The 12,522-nt window shown below is 37.1% G+C and overlaps 1 protein-coding gene across 2 annotated transcripts in view; it reads right to left on the bottom strand.

The window, feature by feature from the left end:
* PAK5 (p21 (RAC1) activated kinase 5) overlaps window positions 1–12,522 on the bottom strand; it is a 288,323-nt gene that overhangs the window by 40,613 nt on the left and 235,188 nt on the right. For both annotated transcript variants that reach the window (XM_032295426.1, XM_032295427.1), the window contains one exon: window positions 1,601–2,386. In XM_032295426.1, coding sequence (XP_032151317.1) covers window positions 1,601–2,386 — 786 coding nt within the window. The remainder of the gene's footprint in view (window positions 1–1,600; window positions 2,387–12,522) is intronic.

The raw sequence follows: 12,522 nt of genomic DNA, 5'->3' as shown, positions 1-12,522 counted from the left end.
TGTGACCATGACCCCAAACAGCTCCCTAATACAACTGTGCAAACAAGCCACACACACAAAATCTTGGAGAAAAAAAATAGCCACCAATGTTCAAAGCCTGAGGATGTAACTCAGTTCAGCTACAGAACATGTATTTATTTCATATCACTCACAGAAATGTACAAGTGAAATGCACAAGAAGTGGAATAAGCTATCTCATGTATCATGAGACATGAGTATGACTCCAAGTAGCTTTTGCCTGTGGTTAATTAGACCTCTTTCCAACAATCACCCTGGCAAGAACATAGGAAGAGAAAGCAGTCATGATACTCTGAGTGTGGATGTTCAAATACATTAACACCATGAGATAAAAAACACTGTCACTATGTGAATTTTAACTGGAGGAACATATCTCAGGCCTTTATTTATAAAGATTTGTTTTTAATTTTATATCTTGAGAACTAAGGTGACAGCTCTTTTGTTTCCTCTAAAGAATGAAGTAACTTCAACAATACACTTAAATGGCTTCTCTTCAACATCTTGGATGAGGTTTATGAGAAATAAGAAGCCAAGGGAAAATATCAACTATGTATAATCAATAGAGCAGGTGAATGCAGGCAGGCTTGCCTTCCAGAGTTTTCTGTGCTGCCTAACAAACTGTTGAGTGTTTGGTATAAATAACGTACGTGACTACCCTGTGAGAAGTCATGTTTCTCTCACCTGCTTCAAGACCTCTGTGTAATTCACATTCCATTGTCACTTTTGCTGGATAGGTAAGGTAGCAAAAACATTTCTAAATGACAGGGAAAAATAAATAACTTGCACATTCTCAAAAGTATTTTCCAAGGCTTTAGATCTTCAGACCCATAGACCTTTGTCTGTGCTTTTAGATTCACTCACTTTTCCGCCAGTGATTCCCAAACTTTAGGATATCATGGACCAGTCACATTTCAAAGCACACTTGGAGCTGCTAACATTTAAACAAAATTTAAAAGAGGGAGTGCAACAAAACAAAGTAAAAAGGAGACCAAAATGGTCCAGCGGTCCAGCAACCATCTGCTTTCCCCAAATTTCATACAAAAAACAATATTTCAAATCAAAAATAGTAGAAAGTACATACTCTTAAAATGAAATATCATCCCCTAAGTTGAATAAAATAAAATTTATTTAAAAATTACCATCTGATGCTGATTTTTTTTCCTTTTTAGCAGGTCCATGCAAACTTTACCAGAATGTAGGAATCACTGTATGACTCAAGTTAATGTTCTAGGATTGTGTATGACTGATCCACTCCTTAATAGGGAACTTAGTGAAATACAATCACATAATATTTATCATTCATATATCAGAATATCTTTCAAATAAAAAAGTTTCTTTGCCTTTTAATGAGAAACCATGTAGGAAAGCCCAAAAGAGATTTTGATTTTAATGAATACATGTGCCTTGTCACAAACCTCCTGCCCTAGTACCTCACAGGTGGAGATAAGGTAGGGTTTTGATATTAATTTTCTCTTAAAAGGCAAACAAGTACTCTGCAATCTGATCGTTTAAGAAGGCCGTGCCAGCACCACCCTTGTGGAGGTTTTTGCATGCTTGAGGGAAAGGAGGCAGCGAACGTTACCTTTGGAATGCACATTGTGGGCTCGGACAAGCGAGGGTAGGTGTAGGAGCTGTAGGAGTGTCCTTGGGGATGGGTTTTAAATGCACTTGCTCCAAATGGCATCATCGGTTCCTGGAGCCCCGAGCCTGACCTGGACCTCTGCCGCATGGCGGGCTGAGGGCTCTTCTGATTCAGGTACGATGACTTTGGCCTCCTGTCATAGTCATCCAGGCTGGGTCCCCACTCACTTTCACTGTAGGCCAGGCTCTCCTTGGAGCACCCGCTGGTCCCTGCAGTTCTAGAAGGTGTGAATTGGAACGAATAATCCAGATGGGAGCTACTCGAGGCTCTCTGATACTCCCACTTGAGGTCACTATACTCACTTGGTTTGCTCAGTGAGTCCAAATGTGAGTGATAATCTGCAGAAAATCTGGCAAAATCGGATTTAAAAGGCTTCATCTCAGAATAGTAGGCCTCCCCATGCTTCATTTTCATTACATGCCCATTTTGCTTGGCTGCATGGCTGCCTCTATAATACGGATCCAGATCGTCTCCATAGAGACTCTTCTCTCTGTACTTTTCAGTTGTGTAGTCAGCAGTAGTATCGGATTCACTGGAATACTGGGAGAAGGTGATGAAGCCATTTTCTTCCACGTGGCCTGGACCATGGCTGGAGGCTCCCTGATCTGGGGTGGGTGGGCTTTCTTTCCTTAGGGAGTTGGAGCGAGTCACCGAGATATTATCGAAATCCTCTAGCAGGCCATTGATGGAGGTTTCCTTGCAGGGTTTGTTTCCTCTAACGATTGTCTGGGAATAATAAAGGGAATATTGTTTAAAGAAAACATTTCATGGCTTTAAATTGATGGAGGCATCCCACCCCTACTCCATCCAAATTAAACTGCAGAAGAAAAAGACCCAGGAACACTTAATAAAAAATTATAAAGAAAAAAATTGATTGACTTCAGTGGTGAAGTAAATCAAATTGCAATTTTTTCTTACCTATCTTAATAGAGACATCAATTAACCAAGTAGGAGATTACATAGGCTACCACTGTTTTATTTACCAGTTTATAGGCAAATACCTTTACCCTAGTTCTTCTACCTAAATAATAGGCTCTAACCACCTAACGATGAACTGATAAGTATAATTTAACACTCTATAGCTGTTTGGTAATAAAAAATGATATTGATTACTGTTTTACATTTGTGACTCAGAGGATTTTCAAAACCAGAAGGCATTGTCACCCAACTATTAACATAACTAGAAATGGGTGTACATTTTTTACCCTTATACAGAAGACACATAATAACTGAGGTTATGAAATTTTATAGATGAGGAAAGCACTTCCTGAAACTGTAATTAGGAAACAGCTTGAAGATTATTTGTGTGATTTACGATCAACTGTGATATTCTTATTAAGTATATGACTATACTGCTTGCTTGCTATGGCCACATTTGTGTGTATCATCATCACCAAATTTTGGAGGGCTTAGTAATGATGGTTGCACCTGGATCTTAGTGAGACAAATTGTTCCCTTTAAACCTAAATAACAAGAGAATACCAAGAACTGAAAGACATCACAAACCACTTATAAAGCCCATCAGCCATGCCTTGACAATGACGAGATTTGCAGGAAAATATGATGGGAGTGGATAAAAGAATAAAGAACAAAGTGTTGTGACTTCAGACTTCCAGGATTTTAAGAGAAAGATACCTTTGAGCAAGTAGCAGGGAGTTCAAAACCATCTTGGATGGTACAACAGAAGATTTCAAACTGGAAGAGGAAGTCAAAATTGTCCTAGAGCTGATGTTTTATAGATCTATCCATGGTGAAACACAGGCTTTATTTCTTTTCTCTCAAACAGTCCTGGACTAATACTTTGGTTCTATACCCTAATTTTAGAATAGTTTTAGATTAACAGAGAAGTTATAAAGAGAATACAGAGTTCTCATAGACTTCTCATCCAGTTTCCTCTTCTGTTAACATCTTTCATTGTTTTTAAGGAAACTCCATGTTCCTGCAGATTTTATTAATTTTCTCCTAGGGTTCCAGAGTTCCATCCAGGATAACTCGTTACATTTATTTGTTACATCTTCCAAATTTCCTCTGGTCTGTGACAGTTTCTCAGGCTTTCTTTATTTTTTATTTTTTGATGACCTTGACAGTTTTGAGGAGTACTAGTCAGGTATTTTGGAGAACCTTCCTCAGTTGGGTTTTTCTGATGTTTTTCCCATGGTTAAACAGAGGTTACTTGGTTTGAGGAGGAAGACCAGAGAGTAAAGTCACAATTTCATCGCATGATGTTCAGGGTACATATCATCTACATAACTTAGTAATGATGATGTTAGCCCTGATTATCTTGGTGAGGTAGTACTTGCCGGATTTCTTATACACAGAGTCACATCCCCCACCCCTTGCTTTCCATATATTGTATTCTTTGGGAGCAAGTCAATAAGTATAGCCTCTACTCAAGGGGCAGCGATTTAAGCCCTAGCTTCTAGTGTGTGTGTGTGTGTGTGCGCGCGCACGCACACACACGCGCGCGCAGGCATTGGGAGTGGTATCTATATAAAGTTGTTGGAATTTTTCTGCATAGGAGACTTGCTTATTTGCTCCCATTTACCTATTTATTCAATTATTTACTTACATATAAGGATGAATGGACTCACGGTTATTTATTTTATACTTTGGATTATAATCCAACACTATGTTATTTGCTTTGCTGCTCAAATGGTTCCAGCTTTTGTCACTGAGAGTTCTCTCAGGCTGGCTGCTGTGTCCCTTTGACAATACCTCTTCCTTTTATTTTTTGAGCATTTATTTTCTGTCACTACAAGAAGCTCCAGGTTTATCTTGCATTTTTGTTACCCCTCCCCCCAAATCAGGCATTTCTCCAAGGAGCCCTATTGGTATGACCAATGAAGATTTGGTTCTGGGTATACTCATCGCTACTGAGTGTCATTGCCAGGTATCAGCAAACAGAGCTCCATAATAATGTTTGCAGCCTAACTCATGAATACACCCACACACCTATAATTATATCCATCCATCTGTATCTATGCTAACCTAAACATAAATCCATATTAAAGTAGCCGAATCTAATCAAGTACCACATAGTACATTCTAGCCATTTCCTTACTTACCTGTAACTTTGCTCTGTAACAGTAAAAAAAAAAAATGGGCATTACCATCTGCCACTCATTTGCTTATTCAGTGCTAGTATAACTACTTAGCAGTTTCAGATTAACCCGCTCTAGCATGAGAAACAACCTTGTCAACTCAAGCACAGTGTTTATGTCTAGTCCTTTATTACTTTACACTTACTGTTTCCATTCAAAGCACTGTTTCTAAAGTTCCTCAAGCTAGTGTCTTCTTTCCTGTACCCTCTTCAATGAGGTTATGTCATATATGTGTGATTGCTGGACTCTATGGTCACATTCTGCATTCTATCCCAGGATCCTCTGACCTTCTGGTTTATTTTGTTGTTGCTGTTTTTTGAAACTGCATATATTAGTTACTCCTTGTGCTGCAAAGCTCTGTGGGCATTGACAAGTGCAAAGAATCATGTATTCACTGTTAGAGTGCCATACAAATTAGTGCCACCAGCTGCAAAAAAATATCTCCTGAGTTTCCTCTAGTCAAACATTACTCTCTTCTCAAACCCTTGATATCACTGATCCATTTTCTGTCCTTATACTTTGGTCTATTCTAGAATATAATATGGATGGAATCGTATAGTCTAGAGTCTTTCAGTTTGACTTCTTTCACTTAGCATAATATATTTAATGTTCACAAATTAATAGCCTAGTCTTTTTGCCTATTCTTTTTTTATTCCATAATGTGGAATTACTTATATGGAATGTAGTCATTGTTGAGGGCAGTGCATACATTAATGGATTGATTGACAAAATAGGGAATGCTCTGTTGAAGCCTCCCTTAGAGAAAGAAAGAATCATGTATATAACCTGGGACCTTTCCTCAGAGGAACAACACCCATGCTCACCTCACAGATTAACTTGGGAGAAATAATACCTCTGAACAGGGAATGATGAGCAGCCTTGGCAGAGGAAAGGATGAAACAGCTATAACTCAGCCTTAAAAATATCATGTCTATTTCAGCAGTTTTCTATGTCATTTCAGTTGTATTTTCCCTGTTTACTACTTTTTTTTTTGAGACAGAGTCTCGCTCTGTTACCCAGGCTGGAGCGCAGTGGTACAATCTTGGCTCAATGCAACCCCCGTCTCCTGGATTCAAGTGATTCTCCTGCCTCAGCCTCCTTAGTAGCTACGACTACAGGTATGCACCACCATGCCCAGCTAATTTTTGTATTTTTAATGGATACAGGGTTTCACCATGTTAGTCAGGCTGGTCTCAAACTCCTGACCTCGTGATCCACCCGCCTCATCCTCCCAAAGTACTGGGATTACAGGCATGAGCCACCTGGCCTGGCCTTGTTTACCACTTCTCTATTCTCAGGGTGGTCGTCAAGCCCTCTTAGACATCTATTCTGCTACCTTCTATGGATTTAAACCCCTGGCCTCCTTTCCTATTCAATAATGTATTGCACTGTGTTTTAAAGAAAAGATAAACAATTTATTTATATCATAGTGTATCAACTAAAAGTCTTTCCTTCTAGACAGAAATTACACTCTTGTACATTTTCTACTCTTTCTCTTTATGAACAATAGGCAGGTTACTCAAACAAAATGCTATCAGGAATTCCTGGTTTCTCCAAAAGTAGCTTCCTGGTAGTTTAATCTCAGGCATTTGTGTTGACAGATGTGCCACATGAGTAAAGACTGTGAGGTACACCAAGATCTTAAAGTGCCTTCTGAATCACTGGACCTACTTGGATAATCCTTTAGCAAAAATCTTATCTTATCCAGACTTTTTCTGAACTTGATAAACAATATTTAACTATACTAGATTTTTTCATATTCAGTGTTACCTCTGGCTGTATATCCCAGAAAAATATTATTCCTTTAAATTCTATCAATCTTAAACAATATTCCAATTAATCTTTCTTGCCTGCTCCCCACCCCTTCCCATCTCTGAATATACAAAATATTCAATCTGGTGTCATGGAATCATTTCCAGCATCTTAACTTTGGAAAGAGTCTAGGTCACCTCTTCTTTTTACTGAGTGTAAACTGAAACCCAGAGTTGACTTTGACAATGATATTTAACAAATCTGGGATTTGAACCCAAGTCTCCTTTCTTCCAGGCTAGGTTCTCTTTCTATGGTACACTTTAGACACTTTTGAGCTAAACAAAATAGTACCAGACAGCAATGCAATGCTAGTATGTGATGTCACAACCCAGCAAATTGGTCATTGGTCATTGTGTTGCATATTTCTACTGTGCTCCACTCTCAGCAAATAGTTGCTGAATGTACAGAATATGGATAATTCTAGATTCCAATTTCAATTTCAGTACACGCTTGCTATATGATTTAACTTCATTCTTTATTTCATCACCTGTTCTCTTATTTATAATAGGGATACTATCACTTGATGGTATTTCGTGATCCCCTTTCCCCTAGAATTGTAGATGCAGATGGAAGGAGGGGCTACAGAACAGTTTTAAAACATCCTAATGCCCTCATCAAACACGCTGCTTTCAGTAGACAGACATGTGTAAATATGATATGCATTAAGAACGTTTAGCCACATTCATCATTGAATGCTAAGTAAAGCATGAAGATTATTTCAAAAATGATCAGAGAAGAACAAGCTAAAACTCTAGAGAAAGTTTCTGGAAGAAGAGAACTATGAAACACATCTAGGAAAAAGCAATAGATGTAACTAGATGGAGGGAAGAAAGAGATAATCACCAGTTCATCATTTACTGGACAACTGAGGATCAGAGATTACCTGTATGCCTTAAGATGCTACCATCTTTGGGGTCAGGATGGCAATTGTGAATACAGAAGAAAAGACTCTATGATCATATCAAATTGGTATCCCAATCATTTGTTTGAAATTTATGTGCAGGAAACCTATTAGTTCATCTTAGGCAAATTAACAAATGGTTGTGATGGGGAATAGACTGTTAGTCTTGGAAATTCATGACAAGGACACAGGTAATTTAGAAGGAAAACCATCCTTTCTTGTGTGATTCCTTTGAGATAAGAACATTATTAAATATCAACTTTAGAAGTTCTGGGTCCTTTAAATCTCCCTGCTTTCATACTAAAACCCTTCCAATTTCATTAATGAGTTAATTGGATAGGCTTTAAACTAACACTTCATTTTTGGGAAATACTGAAATAATGAAATTTACATGTCAAAAAGAGGCATCTATCTATCCTAAAATGGATTAAAAAGAGAACTATCATAGCTATGTGTCTAGGTCTATACTATCTATAAATATTTTTAAATGACTAAGAATAATATAATGAAGGTCTATTAAATAGAGTTTTTTTCTGTCATTAATTGTGCTATAAATATCTTACATTTAGAAAATTAATAAACAAAAGGAATAAACAGCAATTTCATAGGGATTTTTGTCTCCCAAGTATGTTCGTTAAGATTACAATGGGAGATTAGAGGGTCACTATTTCATCATGCAAATTAATGTGTGGGCTCAAACTGGAAACCTGCTGTTTCTGTGCACTTGTCACCACATACCCAGAGAATTGTGTTCAGTTTACATGCAAATTTATAGCGGTAAACTCGATAAATAGAATCCTATATGTTTTTTAATACAGAAGGAGAAATGTTAATATTACTATGAGCTAAATGCTATTTAGAAGAAAAGATAAAGACTACCAATTGAATAAGAAACATTGTTTAAAAATGTAGTCGTATTTATTGTCTTTATTTCGGATCTTAGGCTTATAGGAATTATAAGACATCTAACACTGGGGATTATCCAACCTTTGTAAGTCACTGTCTCTTAATCCATAAAACATCGAGATTAATCTTTACCTAACAGATAAGGATGTGACGATTTAATGTGATGATTTAATACAGTAACATGTGTTAAAAAGTTGGCATGATTCCTGATATGCAAAGTACTAATAAATGCTAGTTACTTAACTATTTTGGGGGTAAATTTTACTTTTAAATTTGGTTGATAATAAATTAAGAAGGAAGGATGCTACAAACAACAGCTAGAAGAAATAAATCTAGCTTTGTATGGTGGGAAAAAAGGAATAAGTGATGTAGGACACTTTAAAGTACTATTAGTAATACATTAGTAATACTATTTAGATACAAAATACAAATTTCTTGAATTTAAACACATGTATCTCAAATTAATTACAATTTTTACGTAAATACTCCTCCCGAAATCTAAAAAGCAGGATACTTTCAAATTAATAATCAGCATTCTATATTTTTCTTAAAAATGAAATGTATGAGTCAGAAAACTAACCATATTGGACTTTCAATATTTAAATTGAAAGATAGGTGTAGAAGAGAAAAGTTGCTGGAAATATAGTAAAATTTTGATAGCGGCTGTCATCTCAGGGTGGGAAGACTGAGGGTGCTTTATATTTTAGGCCAGTGCTTCTCAAACTTTAATGTGCACACAAATCACCCAAGTATCTTGTTAAAGGGAGACTCTGATTCAATAGTTCTGGGTGGGGCCTGGGATGCTAGAGTTCCAAAAAGCGCTCAGGTGATGAGGATGATGCTGGTCTGAGGGTTACACTATGTATACAAAGGGGTTAGTGCATTTTCTAGATCTTCCACAATCAGGGTTATCTTTACAATAAAATAGGGTGAGATATGTTTTTCTGTATAAGAAAAGTCAGCATTATATTTATATACATACATATATCATAGTATTAAATATGCATTTTATTAGCTACGTATAATATGGTATTAAATGTACTATATGTATTGTGTTCTATGCATACATACATAGTGCAAAGTATATTTACATTATATATACACATATCGTATTAAAATTATTTGATGTTATAGTTGGCTGTTGGTAACTACATGTTCGTTTCCCCATTCCGTACGAAGGTGAAACATTTCTTCAGCTTAACTAAAATGATGACTTTCATGTATGTCACCATTTTGGTACACCTGCTTCTTTAGCATCATGTTCTTACTATGAGGCTATAAGCCTTAGAGTTATTGATGAACAAATCTGAACACTACAAAAAATATGGTGTGGTTACAAACAATTGAAAAGAAGAAATATTAATCAACCCATAGTAAAAAAAATGAAAGCAAAACCAAGAGGCCAACCAACCAAACAAAAGGGCAAAGAAACTAAAGCATGTCCTAAGACAGTCTTTTCTTGGATTTAGTTTTCATGCTTAGTATTTGAAAATGTTTGTTGATGGTATAAATGTATCACTCTTTAAATAAAGCACACGCCCTTCTGTTTCAGTGAAAATGATTAACTTAGTGTTAATAAGCAGGGGATTACAAAATGTAAATGTTTGTTAAAAACAAATTTTGCCCAACCCAAAAAAGGAAAAGAAAAGAAGACCAGTTAAATCAGAACCAAGGCAATATTTGTTTTGCTGACACAGGTTTCACTTTATGGAATTGTAAGTGGCAAAGCAGTAATAATGAAAATCCAAACATGCAGAATTTTCCAACACAGTTTAACCAGGCTTCCAAATAGAAGAACAACTAGTTATAATTGTCTGCTTCTGGTGTTTATTAAAGCAAAATTGTGCATTTTTATGGAGATCAATAATACAATAACTGCAAGAGGATTGGTGAATTTTATGCCATGGAACCTCCAGGCATTAGAAATCAATGCAACCCAATCCATTTCAGTTTGAAGCCATGGTGCTCATTGTCTTTCCATTGTATCCAGGACCAGCTCAGCATCTGTTCAGGCTCCCAGTGACAGTGGCCATATTTCATAGTGCTCCTTCCGCAGGCTGTTGGCTGGTGATAAGCTATAATGGATCTGTCTGTGAGAACAGCTGTCTCCCCTTGTTCCCCGAGAAGAGATGAAAAAGTGCCTCTGCTCTCATAGACTGTATTAACCTTGACAATAATGAAGTGTATAATTAACAGCTTTGCCCTAATAGGACCCTGGACCCTGCATCTCTTTTTCAAAAACAATATCTTCTGTGTGCCTCAAACGTGTTTCATTTTGTCTTTTAGGTAAATATACCTCAGGAGGTTGATAAGCTGAATGTTTCCCCAACTGAAGTATGAACCAAGATCCTCTCAGAACGTGTGTACTTTTAAATTGTCTATCCACATTCTTACCCTGTTTGTAAAGAAACAGTTTCCTTGTTTTTATTAAGGCAAATAGGTGGAAACATCAGGGAACATAGTCACAACAAACAGATTTGATCTACTGAGATCCTGACAGGAAGAAATGGTAACTCTTGTTTGGATTTTGTAATATCATTATATATTTTCATTTGATATTATTAATAGATATTTTACATATTTTCTTTCAGTTCTCTACATATACCTTTCATTTGGTAACAACAGTGGGTGGGGCTAATTGGGTAAATATTTGATAATCCCATATCCCTGGAAAATGAGAGAATTCAGGCAGCATATTTCAGAATCGAGGTGGTGGTAAGAGTTTCTAATCAGAAAATCCTTTAACAAATTATGCAATAATCTTAATCACATGGGATCCAAACAAGCCTATTTCTGTTTTTTTGTTTGTTTGTTTTTTGTTTTTTTAGATGGAGTTTCACTGTTGTTGACCAGGCTGGAGTGCAATGGTGCAATCTCTGCTTACTGCAACCTCTGCCTCCCTGGTTCAAGTGATTCTCCTGCCTCAGGCCCCCAAGTAGCTGGGATTACAGACATGCACCACCATGCCCAGCTAGTTTTGTATTTTCAGTAGAGATGGGGTTTCACCATGTTGGCCAGGCTGGTCTCAGCAAATTTAGGTTACTCATAAAGGTAAGGCACCCGTCTCTTTCTATTCTAAGACTTTAAAACATTTTGTCTTTAAAAATCAAGATATTTTAATATATTACAATTTTTTTTAGAAGACAAGATCTTGCTCTGTCATCCAGGCTGGAGTATAGTGGTGCAATCATAACTCACTATAACTTCAGACTCCTGGACTTAAGTTAATCTGGGTAGCTAGGAATACAGGCATGTGCCAAAATGCCTGGTTAATTAAAAAACATTTTGTAGAGAGAAGGTCTCATTAAGTTGCCCAGGATGGTTTCAAACTCCTGGCCTCAAGTGATCTCATGCTATAGCCTCCTGAAGTGCTGGGATTATAGATATGAGCCACCAGGCCAAGAATTGTTTTTAATGTGCTACTAGGAAATCTAAAATTAAATACGTGGTTTGCATTTGTGGTTTGCATTTTATTTGTGTTGAGCAGAATTGATCTAGAACAGAAAGTCAGCAAACTATGGCTCATGGGCCACATCTGGCTGTCTGGCTGTTTTTGTAAATATTTACATATAGTGAATGTATGGCTGGATTTTTGTACCACAGTGGTAGGGTTGAGCTGCATGAGAGACCACATGGCCTACAAAAATACTTACTATCAGGCCCTTTACAGAAAAAGTTTGCTAAACCCTGATCTAGATATACAGTTCTCATTTTTGGAGGAAAAACTCTTCTAGTATTTGATTCATGAACTGTGCCAACAAAAGAAGTAAGCCTCCCCAAAAGTTGAATGTGCTTTATTAGAGGGAGGGAGTCATATGGAATCACAGGACATGAAACACGGTTCTCTCCACTTCTGAAGTGCAGTTTGTTGGCGAAGTCAATTGACTAGAATAAACAGCCCAAATAAACAACCCAACCCTGTTTGCAAATGAGTTTTTCTGGAACAGCAATCCGAGAAGCGGACTGGCCAAGTTATTTCTAGGTGGTAAGGTCACCTTAGGCAACAGTTGGTGTTGTGGGCATAAATAAGAATCCATAATTTCGTCCCTATACCCATCATTTCCTCACATCGTATGATGTGAACTTTAAAGAGTTTGTGAACTTATCAATAAAATGACTGCCACCAGTCTGTAAATTGGTTC

The sequence above is a fragment of the Sapajus apella genome, unplaced genomic scaffold (assembly GCF_009761245.1).
Source record: "Sapajus apella isolate SASKATOON/1434 unplaced genomic scaffold, GSC_monkey_1.0 scaffold33, whole genome shotgun sequence".
In the NCBI taxonomy this organism is placed as follows: Eukaryota; Metazoa; Chordata; class Mammalia; order Primates; family Cebidae; genus Sapajus; species Sapajus apella.
This window is presented reverse-complemented; position numbering and strand designations above follow the sequence as displayed.